Source organism: Callithrix jacchus, chromosome 7 (assembly GCF_049354715.1).
Source record: "Callithrix jacchus isolate 240 chromosome 7, calJac240_pri, whole genome shotgun sequence".
Lineage (NCBI taxonomy): Eukaryota > Metazoa > Chordata > Mammalia > Primates > Cebidae > Callithrix > Callithrix jacchus.
Genome location: NC_133508.1, coordinates 107,533,799 through 107,553,904, shown reverse-complemented (window position 1 = coordinate 107,553,904; position 20,106 = coordinate 107,533,799). Strand labels below are relative to the sequence as shown.

The 20,106-nt window shown below is 35.4% G+C and overlaps 1 protein-coding gene across 4 annotated transcripts in view; it reads left to right on the top strand.

Annotated features, from left to right (window-relative positions):
* ANKRD13C (ankyrin repeat domain 13C) overlaps positions 1 to 17,075 on the top strand; it is a 105,937-nt gene extending 88,862 nt beyond the window's left edge. For 3 of the 4 annotated variants that reach the window (XM_078332235.1, XM_035251874.3, XM_002750953.6), the window contains 4 exons: positions 645 to 724; positions 2,514 to 2,612; positions 5,684 to 5,784; positions 14,792 to 17,075. In XM_078332235.1, the coding sequence (XP_078188361.1) occupies positions 645 to 724; positions 2,514 to 2,612; positions 5,684 to 5,784; positions 14,792 to 14,922 (411 nt within the window). In that variant the 3' untranslated portion in view covers positions 14,923 to 17,075. The remainder of the gene's footprint in view (positions 1 to 644; positions 725 to 2,513; positions 2,613 to 5,683; positions 5,785 to 14,791) is intronic. The other variant, XM_009001475.4, reaches the window with a different exon arrangement.
* Positions 17,076 to 20,106: the final 3,031 nt, after the last annotated feature.

The window sequence follows — 20,106 nt, the reverse complement described above, 5'->3', positions numbered from 1 at the left end:
TCAGAGTTCTTTTTTTTTTTTTGAGATGGAGTCTCACTCTGTTGACCGGGCTGAAGTGCAGTGGCTTGATCTCGGTTCACTGCAACCTCTGTCTCCTGGGTTCAAGCAGTTCTCTGCCTCAGCCTCCCGAGTAGGTGGGATTACAGGCACCCGCCACCATGCCTGGCTAATTTATTTGTATTTTTAGTTTTAGTAGAGATGGGGTTTCACCATCTCGGCCAGGCTGGTCTTGAACTCCCAGCATCGTGATCCACCCACCTCAGCCTCGTAAAGTTCTGGGATTACAGGCGTGAGCCACCGTGCCTGGCCTAGAGTTAGTTTTTACACTTCTCTGTAGTTCCTGTGTTCAGTGGCTAGTATAATGCCAGGGACATTTTAGATGATTGAAACATTGAATGAATGGGTGTTATTACTTTGATATTTTTGTCTTTTGGGGATTTAGAAAAAAATTAATAATAAATATTACCAATAGAGCCAACCACCGTGGCGCTATCTTGGAAGGAACCTTTTCAAGTATTATATTAAAGAGATTAAATAGATTGTTAGTTTTAATAGTGTACTATATCTTGTAATCTTATATTTAAAAAATAACATTTTTCTTTCTCCCCCACCCCACTTTCTTTCTTTTTTTCTTTTTTTGGCAGCCGGTTCGAAGACAGTCTCTGACACCTCCTCCTCAGAACACTATTACATGGGAAGAATATATATCTGCTGAAAATGGAAAGTAAGTTTTTTCTTGTTTATGTATCATTTGGTTTTTAGAAAGAATAATTTGTAAAAGCTGAATATATGAATATTTAGGTGTAAAATTAGTTTGGAGAGAGAATTATTGGTATATTTTTGACTGAAGCAATTATTTTACCTTTTAAAAATATGGATTAAGTATGATAAAGGCAAAGTGTCTCATATTACGTACACTCTTTGCAAATAGTTGTAGATCTTTCTTTCTGTGTCCCTTCTGTCAGTTTATACACACCTAAAAAACTAAAGGACACTGTTCTAAGGAAAGATATGTAGGAAATTGCGAAGTACAGCTGCTCATTTGAGATTTCCCATTGTATGATGAGCTTTTGTATTTTGTGATTATCCTGATTTTTTAGCATAGTGTGCAAGGCCATTCATTATTTCTCTTCTCTTTGCCTTTCCAAGATCCTCACCTGTCATTATCCTTTAGTTTCAAACTGTGCTAGACTACTTCTCACCATCCTTCCATAGGACCTTTGCTGATGCAATATTACTAACACTTAGTAAAGTGCCTAGCACAGAGCTCCTACTCAGTTTATATTTATTGACTAAAAGAATGATGAATGAATAAAGGGTTTATTTTTAATAAATGGATAAATAAAACATTTATTGTGGCCAACCATTATTTTCTTTTGGTGGGCAATAAAATATTACTTTCCCGCTCCTGTTTAGGAAGAAGTTGTAATTATTTTTTTTTTCTTATTGAAAGGTTTGTTATATTTTTCTAAATTCTCCAAGGTGTTTCCATCCTAATATTTTGTAGTTTTTTTTTTAAGCTGTGATTACAGGTGTGCGCCATCACGCCTAGCTAATTTTTGTGTTTTTAGTAGAGATAAGGTTTTACCCTGTTGGCCAGGCTGATCTTGAACTCATGGGCTCAAGTGATCCACCTACCTCAGCCTCCCAAAGGCTGGGATTATAGCCATGAGCCACTGAGCCTGACCTTAATATTTTATAGTGTTAAACAAAATTTATGAGAGGATTATTATATTAGATTAGCCTCCTGCATGCAGGAGACCATACCAAACCAGAATGTAGTTACTTCTGCAAAGTACTACGTAATTAAACTGAACTTTGAAATGGGCCAGTTTAAAAAGATAAAAAAGGACATTCCAGTCAACCTGAGTCAGCATAGTAAAGAAGCTTCTGTTTTTTTAATCATACAAGGAAAGCAACTTTGAAATAACCAGATCACCTTTTTTCCCCACTGTTTCTGCCTCAGCCCTTTACAGTCTATAAAGCTAACCTCCTCTGTGCAGCTTATTGGAACACTTAATCTGTTTTACAGAATTAGGTATTGGCCTGTGCTAGAGTTGCGAATAAAAGCCAACTAAATCTTTATGCTAAGTTGATCATTTTCTGTTGACAGTAGTTAATATAGAATTCCTTATTCTTCACAGTATTTCTTATTGATCAATGCAGAGTAAAGAAGATTGAATTAAATAAGTAACTTTAAATATATACAATGATACCTTTAAACTTTTTTTACTAATGATTTTCTTTATTCCTAAAATTAGTGATTATTAAAATTATATTCAGTGTGAAATTTAGATCTGATAATTTCTGAACTTTTACTCTTGGCTATTTTTTTTAATTACTCTTGCCTTATTTCTTATATGCATCTTATTCCCTTTTAGCATAGTTTTATTTCTATAGACAGAGTAAGACAAACTGAAATATTAATGAATGTTATTGAAAGACGAAGATTCTTCTTAGGAAGATGATAGACTATGGAAAAGTTTCCTAACTTTTTTTTTCTTCCATTTTAGAGCTCCTCATCTGGGTAGAGAATTGGTGTGCAAAGAGAGTAAGAAAACATTTAAAGCGACGATAGCCATGAGCCAGGAATTTCCCTTAGGGATAGAGTTGTAAGTTTGTTACTAATTATAAATGTTTATGAAAGAAGCTATTAAACCCTAAAGACTGTAATAATATTTGCATTCCAGTGGTGCATTTGAGTCCTTTGAAATGAAAAGCAAATAGCCATTGCCTTGATAGTGTGTGCACTCTTCTAGAAATTTTCTGGTTTGCAAAAGTATTGATTTTTATTACTTTCACCAGATAAATTTTTGAATAGTTTATTTAAATTATAAAAGTAATACATGAATGCATGCTTTTTTTTTTTTAATAGAAAATATGGAAATCTATAGAATAAAATGTGAAATTTTAACACATCAATAGTTAATGACTGTTTGGTGTATTTTTGTCTAGAGTTATCTGTGTTTTTGCATGTTTTAAAAAGAGAAATGGGGTAATAGTCCATGTTTTGTTCTGTGTGCTCCTTGTTTTCATAAAAGTGAGTGTATCTTGGCTGGACACGGTGGTTCACACCTGTAATCCCAGCACTTTGGAAGGCCAAGACAGGTGGATCACCTGAGGTCAGAAGTTTGAGATCTGCTTGGCCAACATGGTGAAACCCTGTCTTTACTAAATTTACAAAAATTAGCCGGATGTGGTGGCATGCACCTATAATCCCAGCTACTAGGGAGGCTAAGGCAGCAGAATAGCTTGAACCCAGGAGGTGGAGGTTGCAGTGAGCTGAGATTATGCCACTGTACTCCAGCCTGAGTGACAGAGCAGAATCCGTCTCAAAAAAAAAGTGTATCTTGAAGTTTTACAGTGATTATATTTTCGTCTATTTATTCTTTTTTTGGTATTTTGTAGAGTTGATATACTGTCGTTTATCATTCACCTACTGATAAACATTTTTGTTATTTGTAGTTTGTCACCATTTTCAACAATTATAGTAAACATATTGAATATATCCTTTCAAACCTGTACTCATTGGATGCTTCTTTTTAAAAATATTCAATTTGGAGAGATGGCTGAAATGAGAGATGGGTAGCAAGAGCTGACTCTGATACAACTATAGTTTTAGGCTCCTCACTAAAGTGGGAGGGAGGTGATGAGTTGAAGCACCAGGCAATTCGTTTCTTTCCTTTCAATTCTGGCCTAATGGGTTAATTTTTTTTTAATGGCCTAGTTCATTTTTAAAAAATTATTGGAGAAGAGAGCAGGGTGCATACTTTTTTTTAAAGTATGTATATAACTGAGCTTTCCCCATATCTAGGCTTTAGAAAAGTAGATAGAATGTTCTGTACAGCCCTCAAGTTATGTGAGAGAGTTAAGTCCCAGAAAATGTGGAGAGTTAGCCACACATACAGATCTGCCATAATTTGTCGTATCTAGAACCCAGTTGACTCAACGATGCACCAGTTTTATTTTATTTTATTTATTTATTCATTTATTTAAGACAGAGTCTCATTATGTTGCCCAGGCTGGAGTGCAGTGGTGCAATCACAGCTCACTGTAACCTCTGCCTCCCAGGTTCAAGTGATCCTCCGACCTCAGCCTCCCAAGTAACTGAGACTACAGGCATGCACTACCATGCCTGGATAATTTTTGTATTTTTAGTGGAGATGGGGTTCACCATGTTGGGCAGGCTGATTGCAAATTTCTGACCTCAGGTAATCTGTCCACTTGGCCCTCCCATAGTGCTGGGATTACAGGCATAGGCCACCATACTTGGCCAAAGATGCACCAGTTTTATATTTTAGTTACTAATAAAGAAGAAAACTGCAGCTAATATTAAGATGCCATCAATTTTAGGAGTTATCCTAATTTCAGATATATTATGTAAGAAAAGTGAGTGCCTTAGAATTTATAAAATGTGGCAGTTATAACCACTACTCTTGTAAAAGAAAATGAAATAAGGAACACGGCATACAAATGCCAGATAAAGAATTTGTTCTAAATGGTAAAAAAAAAAAACAAAAAAAAAAACAGAAAAAAATTACCTATAAGTGCCATAGAAAACAAGAAAGAACACAGAATCAGTAAAGTAAGTCATTTTAAGATGAGAATGTAGACAGTAAAATGAAATGCCAAGGAGATTGCAAAGCTGAGGAAATAAATTGAGCACTAAACGGCACTATTACAAAACAAATACACTAGAAACAATGAATAGAATAGATATAACTGAAAATTAAATTTTGACAGCTCTTGGTTAATTCTTTTACTGAAATAGGAAGCCTCCAAGTATAACGAAAATAATATTCAAAATAGACAGAAGAAAATTTTTCTGTGATGAAGAACTAAAGCTCTAGGATGACAGACATTAGGTTCCAAGAAAAATTGATACGGAATGATTAGTAACAAATCTGTCCTGATTAAACTATTGGGCTTCAGTTGTTGATAAAGAATCCAAAGGCATCCAGGTAGAAAAGGGGTAAAATCAGCCTGGCCTTACATTTTTTGACATATCTTTATTTTATTGAGGTAACAAAACTGTGATCTGTTAGTATGTCTAACTTTCATTTATGTATGGAGGCAACTGAAGATATTCTGAAATGCAAAAGAATTCAAGAAATGTAGCAGTCATGGGGCATTTTTGAAAGAAAAATACTACTACTTAAAAAGGAAATCCATCCAACCAAAAGATGAAAGAAATTACAGCATAATAACTAGTATGATACAGAATGCTAAGAGATACTATGAAATTATGGTTCAGAGGGAATGATAATATATCCTGAAATTTTATGTGAGTCAAATTTCCCTTTAAATATAAAGATAGGCACTCATTTGTCAAATATCCACTAAATCAAGGAATATAAAGCACATTAGAAAGAGCCTTTTACACATACAGTAAATTGACAGTGGAAATCAGCCACCCAAACAGTGAGTCTAGTTATTAGCTTTGAGACCATTTAAATACGGACCTAAAATCAAACAATTGTGAAAATTATGGCTGTACAATCAAAAGTTATAAACCATTATAGAGTAAAAAGAATAAAAAAGGAGGAAGACAGTGTGTAATTTACTCATCCTCAATATGTGGACGTCAATACTACTGTCTAAGTTTGAAGCATGTAGTTAAAAAGCATAAGGACACAAAGCAATTTGAACAATGAAAACATTTCTTTCTTCTTCCATTTTTCAGATTATTGAATGTTTTAGAAGTAATAGCTCCCTTCAAGCACTTTAACAAGCTTAGAGAATTTGTTCAGATGAAGCTTCCTCCAGGCTTTCCTGTAAAATTAGGTAAGAGAAAAATATAGATGTAATTTTAGTGTCCATTAAGAATATAGAGCAGTTTATTAATATTTAATAAACAATTTGTTTTAAAGCAGGGGTCCCCAACACCTCTACTGGTTCTTGGCCTTTTATGAACGGGTTGCACAGCAGAAGGTGAGCTGAGTGGCAGGCTAGGGAGCATTACCAACTGAACTCCACCTTCTGTCAGATCAGTAGCGGCACTAGATTTTTCGAAGAGCACGAACCCTTATTGTGAACTGCACATGTGAGGACTCTAGGTTACACGCTTCTTATGAAATCTAATGTCTGATCTGAGATGGAACAGTTTCATTTCAAAGCCTCTCCCAACCGCCACCAGTCTGTTGAAAGATTATCTTCCATGAAACTGATCCCTGCTGCCCAAAAGGTTGGGGGCTGCTGTTTTAAAGGAATATAGATTTTCAAGTTGCTTACGTTTTTGTAAAGTTTTCAGTAATTATATGCATTGATATTTATTTATGTTTTGTCAAATATTTGAAGTGCCTGATGAGAATTCTGATTCTACTTGATTTAAATTAAATGTAAGGGATATAAAACTATGTCATACAAGAAAAGTGGGTGAACTAATGGTGCAATGTAATAATGTTTTTCATGTGAAATGGGGAGAATGGAGATTAGCCCAGATTTGCAGCCATGCTTTGAGTTTCTGCATAGTGAGAATGTTTCTGGAGTCAACAGTCACTATTGGTGGATAAAGTAATATTCAAACAGTTTATTTTTCAGCAGCAAATGTTTAATTTCATCTTAAGCAATGATCTTTAGAAACAGTACACTCAGCTGGGTGTGGTGGCTCAAGCCTGTAATCCCAGCACTTTGGGAGGCTGAGGCGGGTGGATCACAAGGTCAAGAGATCGAGACCATCCTGGTCAACATGGTGAAACCCCATCTCTACTACAAATACAAAAAATTAGCTGGGCATGGTGGCGTGTGCCTGTAATCCCAGCTACTCAGGAGGCTGAGGCGGGAGAATTGCCCGAACCCAGGAGGCAGAGGTTGCGGTGAGCCGAGATCGCGCCATTGCACTCCAGCCTGGGTAACAAGAGTGAAACTCCGTCTCAAAAAAAAAAAGAAAAAGAAACAGTACACTCATTTCTGCATGCAATATTTCTTTCTAACATATCAGGGACCAAGGAAGAAGAGACTATTGAAAGGTGTTTTGGATGTTTACTTTTAGATTTAGTATTAATTCAAGCTTCAGGAAATCCTTTAAAACTATCCATCAATTCAACCACTCAGTATTTAATGAGTGCCATAATTCTTCAGATATATCTTGTTTTATTCAATATTTTAAAAACCACATCTTAGAATACTTAGGCCAAAATGTTTTCATTGCTAAGCATTAAACCTGACCTTCATAATTTTGCACACTTGGAAATAAACATTTTCTAGATTAAAAATCACTTTTAAATAAATGATTTTCAAAATGTCACTCAAGTTGCCCTTTGCAATTCAAAAGCACTAGGAACCCAGTGTATACTTGGATAAATCAGTGGTAAGATCTTAGGCAGAAATGGTTAGAAAACTAATGCACTTCAGCCCTGTGTGTCATAGCCATAAGGGGGTCTTATCTGCAGGTTTAGCATTGCTGCAGAAGTTTGAAACTCCACTGCCACTTTCTATGGTAAGGAAAATATTTCAAGTTTTAGACTTCCTTCTAGGTACTTTTAAGAGACCCATGGCAAACCAGAATAGAGAACAGGAGTTGAATAGATGAGAATTTCAAACTATCTCTGTATTCACATCTATTTTTAAATTCTAAACCCAAATCACACCCCACAATACATTTATTTTTATGCAAAGGAAGTATTTTCAGTATATGGAAGGAAAAAATATCTGCAGTCCTTTTTTTTGCAGGCATTTCTTTGATGTAGAACTACATTTTTAACAAGGAATAATCTTTTGCTTGTGTACTTAAAGTTTTGGGATATTTGTTAGCTAGTTCTGTTTTGTATATCCTTCTTTTGAACCACCCCTGTAAAAGTTCATTCCTGGGTATGTTTAATCTTTCATCATTTCTCTTTCTACATTTAGGATAAAAAATACAATTGGGACAAATTATAAACATTTGGAAATTATTGTTAACACAATTACATGTTTTCAAAATCAGCCAGAACTTTAAGTGCTGATTATGAATGGTCTTTTCTCTGATTGGCTTCTTCTCTCATTTTGCTCAAAGACCAAATTTAACCCTCTTTAATCAAATCTTCATCATCCCCCATCACTTTCTCCTGCAACCTAAGTGCAGATGATTTTTACTTCCTTTGATACAAGAAGAGAGTATCAGAAATGAGACCACCCTCACTACTTCCAACCCTACATGCAGACTTTTCTGCCCCAAGCCCAACCTTTTCTTTCATCTTCCTATCTCACTAGAAGTGGTGGCCTTCCTCTTAGCTTGAGTAATGTCTTCATTTGTATTATGCATCGATTCTCCTCCCAGCTCTTTTTTTAAAAAGCTAGCTGTACCAGTCACTTCATATTCCTTATTTTCCTTCTACCTCTTTCTACTGCATTTTTCCTCTCAGTTGTTAGGCTTGCTCAGGTCTCTCCACTTTTAAAATCAAACAAGAAACTGAAAAAAAAAAAAAAATCCCTGTAACTCTACCAGCACTTGCCTTAACTTTGCTTTTCACAGCCAAGCCATTTGAAAGCCTACTTTTATCTGTGTATTCTTACTTTCTATTTTCAATTATATTTTAAATGGGCGGTGGACAGGGGGAGGTATAGGGACATGAAGGGAGATAAGTTTACTTCATTTGAATTGGTAAAATTATGACACCAGGAAATTGTGATAAGTTTATACACATACAAATACACACACACACACACAGAAATGTATACCTAGAGGAGCCACTATAAAAGCTGTACAAAGAGGTAACTCAAAAACACCATAGTTAAATTGCAATGAAATTCTAAAAAATAGCTAACCTAAGGATGGCAAGAAAAAGAAAACAGAAATAATAACAGAGAATGAATGGAAAACAAAAAATAAAATAGCAGACCTAAGCCCTAACATATTAATAATTCCATTAGATATAAATGGTCTAAATATACCAATTGAAAGACACTGATAGGTAAAGTGGATTAAAAAACATGATCCAGGCTGGGTGCAGTGGCTTATCTCTATAATCCCAGCACTTTGGGAGACCAAGGCAGGCAGGACACTTAAGGTCAGGAGTTCAAGACCAACCTGGCCAACATGGCAAAACTGGCTCTACTAAAAAAAAAAAAAAAAAATTTAGGCATAGTGGCACATGCCTGTAATCCCAGCTATTTGGGAGGCTGAGGTGGGAGAATTGCTTGAACCTATGAAGTAGAAATAGCAGTGAGCCAAGATCATGCCACTGCACTCCAGCCTGGGCATCAGAGCAAGATTATTTCAATAAAAACAAAACAAAATCATAATCCAACTGTATGCTATTTTCAAGAAACTCACTCAGAATACAATGATGTTGGCAGATTAGAAGTGAAAGGGTAGAAAAAGATATATCATGCAAACATTAATAGAAGGAAAATAGGACTGGTTATATTAAAATTAAGGAAGATTTCAGAGCAAAGAAACTTATTAGAGACAGAGAGAGACATTATATAATGATAAAAGGGTCAATCCATGAAGAAGATGTAACCATTCTAAATGTATATACACCAAATAACAGTTGCAAGATAGGTGAAACAAAAATTGAAAGAATGGAAAGGAAAAATAGATCCACAATTGTAACTGGAGATTCAACACTCTTCTCTCAAGGGTTGATATAACAACAGACAGAAAATTTGCAAGGATGTAGAACAATCAACATCATCCTAAGCCAAAGTATTTACTTGGCATTTATAGACTACTACACCCAACACCAGCAGAATACACAATTCAAGTGCCTATGGAACATATACCAAGGTAGAACATATTAGATATAAACAAACCTGAATATATATAAAAGAACCAAAAATCATACTGAGTGTCTTCTCTGACTACAATGGAATTAAACTAGAAATTAAAATTAGGGGCCAGGCATGGTGGCTTACGCCTATAATCCCAGCACTTTAGGAGGCTGAGGTAGGTGGATCACCTGAGGTCAGGCGTTCGAGACCAGACTGCCCAAACATGGTGAAACCCCATCTTTACTAAAAACACAAAAATTAGCTGTGTGTGTTGGTGGGTGCCTGTAATCCCAGCTATTCAGGAGACTGAGGCAGGAGAATCTCTTGAACCCGGGAGGTGAATGTTGCAGTGAACCTAGATCATACCATTGCACTCCAACCTGGGCAACAAGAGTGAAACTGTTTCAAAAAAAAAAAAAAAGAAAGAAAAGAAAAAAATTAATATTAGGAAAATAACAAGAGAATCTCCAAAACTTGGAAACCTAAAGAGCACTCTTCTAAATAATCTATATTTCAAAGGGAAGTCTAAAAGGAATAAAACAACAAATTGAACTGAATGAAAATGAAATTGCAACACATCAAAATTTGTGGAACATAGCTGAAGTAGTGCTGAGAGGGAAATTTATAGCACTAAATGCATACTTTAAGAAAAGAGATCAATCTCAATAATTTAAGCTTCTGTTTCAAGAACTTAGGGAAAACAGGGCAAAATAAACCCAAACCAATCATAAGGAAAGAAATAATAGAATGTAGAAATCAGTGAAATAGAAAATGGAAAATCAATAAAGTCAATGAAACAAAGGATTGATTCTTTGAAAAGTTCAGTACTCTATAAGTTTGTAGAAAGACTGATAAAAACAAGAGACACAAATTACTGATAAACAGAATGAAATGAAAGCACTGTAGACCTTGCAGGAATCAAATGGATAATAAATACAACAAGGAAATAAAAGAAATAAAAGGCATTAAGCACAGAAAGAAATAAAACCTTCCATAATTGCAAATGACATGATTCTATAGGTAGAGGATCCCAAAGATTCTACAAAAACCAAAAACAAAACCTAGAATTAATAAGTGATTTTATCGGGGTTATAGGATATGAGTTAAATGTTTAAAAAAAATAGTGTTTCTATATACTAGCATTCAATACATAGACACCAAAATTAAATGCCATTTGCAATCACAAAAAAAAAAGGAAAACAAATACTTAGGTATATATCACGTACATAAAACACGTACAGGATTTGTATGGTGAAAACAACACAACACTGTTGAAAGAAATAAAATTCGAACAAATGGAGAGATTTACCATGTTCATGGATTGGAAGACTTGAAATAGGAAACCTGTCAGTTTAACACAATTCCTATCAAAATTCCAGCAAGATATTTTTATAGACATACGCAAGATTATTTTAAAATTTGGAGGAAAGGCAGAGAAGCTACAATAGCTGTTTTAGTTTGCTAGGGCTGCCATAACAAACTACCACAAACTGAGTTACTTAAACAACAGAAATTTGTTGTCTCACAGTTCTGGAGGCTAGCTTCCAAGATCAAGGTGTCAGCAGGGTTGGTTTCTTGAGAGCTATGATAAAGAATCTGTTCTGTGATGGAACATATTAGGTGATGCTTGCCTTGTAGAAGCTGTTGCACTCCTAAGCATTTAGACCTGACAAATGAAGAGTACATTCACACACACAAATGTTTCTTTTGAATCAGCTTATATCAGCTTTATATGTAATAGCCCAAAACTACAATTTTCAACACGTAAATTAACAATGGTGTACCTATACCATGGAATATACTATTCACCAATAAAAAGAATGAACTGTTAGTACATGAAACAACGTAGATGAATCGCCTGAGAATTATACTGAGTAGAAAGAAGCCAATCCCCAAAATTTTATACAGTATGATTCCATTTATATAAAGTTTTCAAATTAAAAAACACATGGCAGTGAACAGTTGAGTAGATACCAGGGACTAAGGAAAGGGTGAGGTATAAGAGAAGCAATGTGGCTATGAAAGGGCAACATCATAGGATCCAACATGAGGACATGTGTTCCTGTACTATCAATATCCTGACTTTGATATTGTATTATTTGTAAGATGTTACCATTGGGGAAATTGGATAGAATTGGATAAAGGCTACAGGAAATCTTTCTGTATTCTTTCTTTCTGTTTTGTTGTTTTTGGAGATAGGGTCTGACTCTTGCCTAGGCTAGAATGCAGTGGCATGATCTTGGCTCACGCAACTTCTGCCTCCTAGCCTCAAGCCATCCTCCCACCTCAGCCTCCCTAGTAGCTGGGACCACAGACATGAGCCACCACACCCAGTTAGTTTTTGTATTTGTTGTAGAAATGGAGTCTCATTTTGTTGCCCAGGCTGGTCTCAAACTCCTGAGCTCAAGTGGTTTGCCCACCTTGACCTCCCAAAGTGCTGGGATTACAGGCATAAACCACTATGCCTGGACTGTATTATTTCTTAAAATTGCTTGCGAATCTGTAATTGTTTGAAAATGAAAAGCATACTCGCTTTCTTAGTCATTACAGATTCTCTCTTCCTCTTTATTTCTTATTGATCCTTATTGTTAAATCTAGCAGGAACTTTTCCGTTTTTATCTTAATATCTTCAAGATTTGACTTTTCTTATTTTGAAGTCCTTGGCTCAGTGAACAAATTTCCTCTGACTTCTTTGATAGACTCTTGGTTTTCTTTTTCCCTCTCTGGCTGCTCCTTCTAGAGCCCACCTGCTTCACTCTTGTCACCCTGTATTATATTCTCACTACATCTGCTAAAACTCAAGTTATAGTATTACTCTGGTTATGCCCTTCCATTGGCTTTCCATCTCATCCAGAGTAAAAGCTGAAGTCTTCTCAGCCTAATCCCCACCTGATCTGGCAGCCTATTTCCCCTCTGACCTCAGCGCCTGCTCATCTTCCCCTCTTTCATTTGGCTGCAGGCACATTAGCCTCCTGGCTGCTCCAAGAATAAACCAGATACTTTCCTTTTAGGGCTTTTGTACTTCCAGTTCTTCTGTTTGGAATTTTCTTCCTCCAGGCAACTGCATGGTTTGTTCTTATCTCAGGTCTTTCCTGAAAAGTCCCTTCTTTGAAGTTTTCCTTTGGCTGCCCTATTCAGCAGCTCTTATCCCCAACACTAGGACTTCCTATTCTGCTGTCAAGCTTTATTTATTTCTAGATACTCATCATCATTTACTTGTTGTCTGCCTCTCCCAACTAGTGTAATCTCCATAAGTACATGAATTTTTTTTCTTTAGTGATGTATATCCAAAACCTAGAACGGGGTCAGCAAACTTTTTCTGAAAGATAATATTTTAGGCTTTGTGGGCTGTATGGTTTCTGTTCCAACCATTTTATTTGGAAAATGAAAGCAGCCATAGACAGTAAGTAAATGCCTGGGCATGTTGTGTTCCAATAAAGCTGTTTACATACACTGAAGTTTGACTTTCATGTAATTGTTTTTTTTTTTTTTTGAGATGGAGTCTCGCTCTGTTGTATAGGCTGGAGTGCAGTGGCACAATCTCGGTTCAATACCTCCGCCTCCAGGGTTCAAGCAATTCTACTGCCTCAGCCTCCTTAGTAGCTGGGATTACAGGCACCTGCCACCATACCCAGATAATTTTTGTATTTTCAGTAGAGACAAGGTTTCACCATGTTGGCCAGGCTGGTCTCGAACTCCTGACCTCAGGTGATCCACCCACCTCAGCCTCCCAAAGTGCTGGGATTTTAGGCATGAGCCACCATGCCCAGCCTAAGTTTTTGCTTCATGAAATGCTATTTTTTTTTCCCCCTAGACATTTAAAAATGTAAAACCGTTTCTTAGCTTATGTGCCCTACCAAAATTGGCCTGGAAATGGGATTTAGTGTTCAGACCCCTGGATTAGAATAGCATCTGCACATAGTAGGTACAAAGGAATAATTTTTTCCCCAGAAATAACTAGAAGCTATAATTGTTATGTTGATTATTATGTTTGTCTAATTAAGGTATTTTTCTTTCCTTTTTATCTAAGAACATAATTTTCTGCAATAAAATACTAGCTTATATCAGTTAGACTTAATTTACTGTGTCCTTTACCCTAGACAGACATTTGAATTAGCTTTCATACACTCATTTCAAAGTTTTAAAAAATTATTTTTAATTATTATTGTTATTTTAAATAAAGACAGCGTCTCCCTGTGTTGTCCAGGCTGGTTTTGAACTCCTGAGCTCAAGTAATCCTCCTGCCTTGGCCTCCCAAAGTATTAAGATTATAGGTTTGAATCACCACACCCAACTTCATTTCAGAGTTTTAAGGGAATTTCAGGGTTTGTTTGTTTTACATATGAAATCCCCGAGGCTCATGGGTAAAATGATTTATAGGAATCTGAACCCAGGCTTTATGATCTGTATTCATGTCAGTAACTCATATTAGGAATAAAACCAAATATTGTATTTAATGTACTTGTTCATTTTATTTATTTTACTCTTTCTGGTTCCCATGTAATCATTAATTTGCTCATTTTAATTGCTAGATTTTACTTACAATTTCAGCCAGAAATATATTTCACCTGGAGAATTAGGCTGTGGTGGTATGATATTTTTTTATCCACCTATTTAAGTGATAGGTTGTATTTAATGTTCTAAAACAAAAAAGGATTAGTGTATTTTACTTGGGCTACTAAGAATGAAAATAAATCAGCTCAAAGAGTCAAAATAGTATATACACTATTATCTTAAGAAAAAAAGTTAGAAGGCAAAAAGTACAAAAGTAGCTATCCCTCTTCCCCATGAAAAAGAAAAAGGACTGGTAGAATCTGGTATTATTTTCTTAAGATGAGGCAGAAATAGGATCTTGGGTTTTTAGTATAATGCTGGATGCCTTGATATCTTTTTCTCATTAACCAATACCCAGAACTTTCCCTGAAACACACACTCTGTACTACCTATATTTGAATTCTTCTGGTCCTTGAGTAGGATTTTTTGTTTGTTTGTTTCTTTGTTTACATTTTAAGGTGTATGGACATGTCCAATAGTACTTTGTAGTCTATGAATATTAACATTTGATTTTACAATGTTATCATTGATGTTCTTTCTGTAGATATACCTGTGTTTCCCACAATCACAGCCACTGTGACTTTTCAGGAGTTTCGATACGATGAATTTGATGGCTCCATCTTTACTATACCTGATGACTACAAGGAAGACCCAAGCCGTTTTCCTGATCTTTAACTGACATGGAAAAGGATGCTGTCTGACCAAGGAAAGAAAATGCAGAGACCCTAGAAGTGGATCCAAATAGAAGGGACAAATGCTTTCAGTGAAGAAAAGGGAATTACACAATGAATTGACACATCAGTAATATGATACAGTGAAATGGGCCTCTAATAAGAATTTCAGCCAGTTTTCTGATGTGCCATTTTTGGTCCTTTTAAAAATATACATATTATAAATGTAATAGTTTGACACCTTAATGACCCTGAGACCTTCGTATGTAAAGCAGCTATGAGTGCTGTGATTTGTTTTTAAAAATTTTTACACTTCTTGTTGAAATATATATGCATATAAATATATCTATATCTATATCTATATCTAAAACACTCCTGGACCATTAACGTAAATTAAATGTCTTAAGAGATATGGAGCCCTTTTAAACTTGTCATCTTAATTCAAGGTGACATTTATAAATATTCCTTTGAGCTTTGTTTTCATAAAATGTAAACTATGTAACATTATGTATAGTTCAGTAATTTGAATGTTTGTTCAATATAATGAACTAGAAGGAATGCAATTTTCTGTAGATGAATGAACCAAATGGTAACCATTAAACAATTGCATTTATATGTTGCAATACATTTCAGAAGGAGCATTCACTCTGCAGGGAATAAGGTACCTCTCCTTTAGCACCTTAGTGCAATTCATTGTGGTGCTATTTGTTTTTACCTGAATGTTTGTTACTAATCTTCCTTTCATAGAACCTCTATTTTGTTTTTCTAAACTTGAGTTTGAGTCCTTGTTATGTTCATCATGAGGTAATGAATGGTTAGCATGTTTAAAGATATTCCTCTTCCAAATCTCAGCACTTTAAAAAAAATTCCAAATTTTTAAACTTGCTTCCTAATAAGTGCACATCAGTCTGATTACTTTGTTTGTTTTTAGTAGAATGTGGATACACTGGAGTCAGTTTTAAAAAACAATACACATATTTTGGACAACCCTACATATTTAATGCTTTCAAAATAAGATAAAAACATTTTATATGCTAACAGAATATATTTGTTACAAGTTAAAGTCCAGAAGTATACAGAAGATTGATGATTCCTATTGTTTATTTTTTTTAAATCACAGGAAAATATTTATTGATTTAATTTTCTCCAAATGATAAAATCATGTATTACTCATTTTTGCACTTAAAATTTTTCTTATTTATTCCAACATGGTTTGAAGGTCCAAGTATGAAACTGACTTAGGGGGAATAATGTATAACAGTTATAAAGTATCATGTTGTATTAAAGAGCTTACTTAGATCGATGTTTTTAAAATGTATCCTGATGAATGTCTCAAGAATGCATCTGTCAAGTTTTTTTAGACTGACCAGTAGCTTAAACTTTTTCGAGGATTTTAGATAATTTAAAATGAGTTTAGAGACCCATATTGAAAATATGACTTAAAACTCCAAAGTATAAACTAAGAAAAATTTTAAATAAACATCATCTTTAAAGCTGCATCTTCCATGCTGATACATACTTTGCATATGTTGGCATTAAGTACATTTTATAATAAAGAAAAATAATCATAGTTAAAAATTGAAACACCTAATTACTACCTTACATGGGCCTGTTGAATGTTGGGGAAAGTGTTAGTAAACCCAGACTAGCTTTATTGAATAGAAGTTGATCCCTGTTACTTAGGAAATGGGTAGATCAGATGACTTAGAGACTGAATTATCCTATGTGTGGTTATGTGGGGTTGGAGACACTGAAAGGCAGTGATCACTGTTGCTTTTCAGCTCTCTTACTTTGTAGGAATTTGGTATACTTTCAGGAATATGCTACAGATTTTTTTCATAAGAACAGACACCTTAGGGAGGAAAAAAAACATGGGTAATTGAAACTTATGATTTATTAATTTCTTAACAGCACAGCTATGAATATTTTGCTGGGGTGCACTGAAGGGTAGGAAGACTACTGGAAATTTTTGCACTTGAATTTTGTTTTTAAAGCTTTTTCCTTTAAATAATAGTAGAAACAGATTATCCATTCCAAAATGTCCTTTCTCTGATCACGAAGAGCAAACAAATGTTAATATCTCTTACGATGGTTAAAAAAAAAAAAAAAGGAATTAATCAATGCAAATAAACTTTTCACAGTTTTACTTTTCATGAAGATTTTTCGAAATGTGCCTTTTTATCCAGTTAATGAATGAAGCTATATGCAGTGTTCCAAATGAATAGGTCAAAACACTGTATGTTTTTATAATACCACATGAAAAATCAAGATTTTGCAATATAGATACATAAAATTCTATATGTTCTCCATTTGTGATTTTGAAACTGTTTAAATTGGGAGGGGGGATCAACATTTAGTCATCTTCAATATCCATTTAGAAATTTTTAATATTCTTGCCCACTGGTATGGTATCCAGAGAAAATATGGTTTCTGTCTTTGAGAAAATAATTCTCTGAAGAGACAATTCACCCTCTGTAGACATTCGCATACAGAGAATTGTCAAACTTCATAAACGGGAAGCTTCAAATGGATGCTCCAATTTTTGTGAGTGTAAGTACATATGATGGTTTGGAAACTAACACATCTGTCTGCTGATGACTTAGTAGATGAAAAATGAGCAGCAGTTCCTTCTGCTCAGAACTGGAATTAAGCCCCACTTATGCTAATAGAAATTTTGTTTTGTTTTGTTTTTGAGACGGAGTCTCTCTCTTTTGCCCAGGTTGGAGTGCAGTGGCACGATCTCAGCTCCCTGCAACCTCTGCCTCCTGGGTTCAACAATTCTTTCGTACCAGCCTCCCTAGTAGCTGGGATTAGAGCATCCACCATCATCCCCGGCTAATTTTTGTATTTTTTTGAAGAGATGAGTTTTCACCATGTTGGCCAGGCTGGTCTTGAACTCCTGTCCTCAGGTGGTCTGCCCACCTTGGCCTCCCAAAGTGTTGGGATTGCAGGCATCAGCCACCGTGCACAGCCAAAAATGGGTTTTTATAGTATTATTCACATACAGTTTATTTTTCACACCCAGGGGGAGGGTAATGAATAATGATTATATATCGAGCCCTCTTCCTAGTTTTCCCTAAGTCTACAGAACACAAAGATCCTGTTTCGAGGCCATGAAAGGGCTGCATTAAATATTGTAAGTAAATACAGTGGACCCTTAAATAATACGGAGGTTAGGGGTTCAGTTGAAAATCTGCGTGTAAGTAGACCTGTACAGTCCAAGCCTGTGTTGTTCAACTGCTGAATTAAAGGGTGCCTCCTGCTCATTTATATTACCATATTTCCAAACATGCTAGAGAAAAAGTCGTAGAAAACTTTAGGTGAATTTGAAGTCCTGCTTGTATTATGCTAGCTTTCAAAATGGAGTGAAAAATTGTTAATCTCAGATTAGTGTGGGATATAATATGCCTCTGCTGTTAACTCCAGCAAAAGGTGTTTTAATCTTGTTTTCTAAAATGAACAAAATGCATTCTTACCTAAGTCACTATATTTGCAAACTTTGGAAACTTTCAAAGAACTGGTGTGAAACTTGCCCCTCTTAGAGAAATGGACGGGGTATTAAATTGCTTGTAAAGATAGTAAAACTAAGCTTGGTAAAAGCCCATGATTTGTTTGTATACTATAAATTTGCAAAAACTCTTGCAAAGCATTTTATGTCAGAAATCTGGGACAATAGTATCACTGCTTGCCACCTAAAAATTTCATAACGTGTTAATTATCACATTTTTTACATCATGCAAACCATCCTTATAGGGTGAGCTTATGTTGTGGTGAGCTTTTTAATTGTTATAGCTCATTTTAGAAGAGTAGTACTTTTAGTCATAATAGTACCTATAGTACATAGAATTACAGTTTTGCTTTTTCCACACACTGAAAAATATTGAAGCAAAATCTCCTAAGAACTCCTAAGAAAGGTGCTTGTTAATCATTCCTGGTTTTCATCATGTTTTGCAGGTGAAAATGACTTTAATTAGCTTAGAGTAGAAACACTATCTAACATAAAACCCAAAAGATAAAACCCGCCATTTATTGACCTGTACCTCCCATATGTAGAGTTCTTGGTCACTAAAGAAGGATGACAGTGATTGTCTGGGATGTTCTAAATACAGTTGTGTGTCACTTAATGATGGATGTATGTTCTGTGGAATGCATCAGGCGATTTTGTCATTTTGAGAACCTCAGAGAGTGTACTTACACAAACCTAGACGGTGAAGCCTACTACTCACCTAGACTACATGATAAAGTCTATTGCTCTGAGGCCACAAGCCTATTATATTGTACTGAGTACTGTGGGTAATTGTAACACAATTTGTGCATTATACAAATTATATTTACATTATAATGTATTTGTCTCTCTAGACAAAGTACAGTAAGAATATGATATAGAAAGATAAAAAATGGTACACTTATACAGGGAACTTACCTATATGGAACTTGCATGGCTGGAAATTGCTCTAGGTGAGCCAGTGAGTGAGTAGTGAGTGAATGTGAAGGCCTAGGAAATTACTGTACACTCCTCCTGTGGACCTACTGCATAAGCACATACAGTTAAGCTACGCTAGGTATGTTTTTAAAATTTCTTTTAATTAAAAAATTAGCTTACTATAACTTTTTACTTTATAAACTTTTAAATATTTTAACTGTTTGACTCATAATAATATTTAGCTTAAAACACACGTTGTACAGCTATACACAAATATTCTTTCTTCATATCCTCATCCTGTGAGCTTTTTTCTATTTAGTAAAATTTGTTTTTACTTTTTAACCTTTTTTTTTTTGGAGACAGAGTCTTGCTCTGTTGCCAGGCTGGAGTGCAGTGGCATGATCTCAGCTTACTGCAATCTGCACCTCCCAGGTTCAAAGGATTCTCCTGCCTCAGCCCCCCGAGTAGCCGGGATTACAGGCACCTGCCATCATACCCAGCTAATTTTTGTATTTTTAGTACAGACAGGTTTTCACCATGTTGGCCAGAATGGTCTCAATCTCTTGACTTCGTGATCCACCCACCTTGGCTTCCCAAAGTGCTAGGATTACAGGGTGAGACACCACGCCCAGCCTTACTTTTTTTAAAAAAACAAAAACACACACACACATTGTGCTAGGCTGACACAGAGTCAGGATGATCAGTATTATCACTGTCTTCCACCTCCATATCTTGTCCCACTGGAAGGTGTAAGGGGCAGTAACA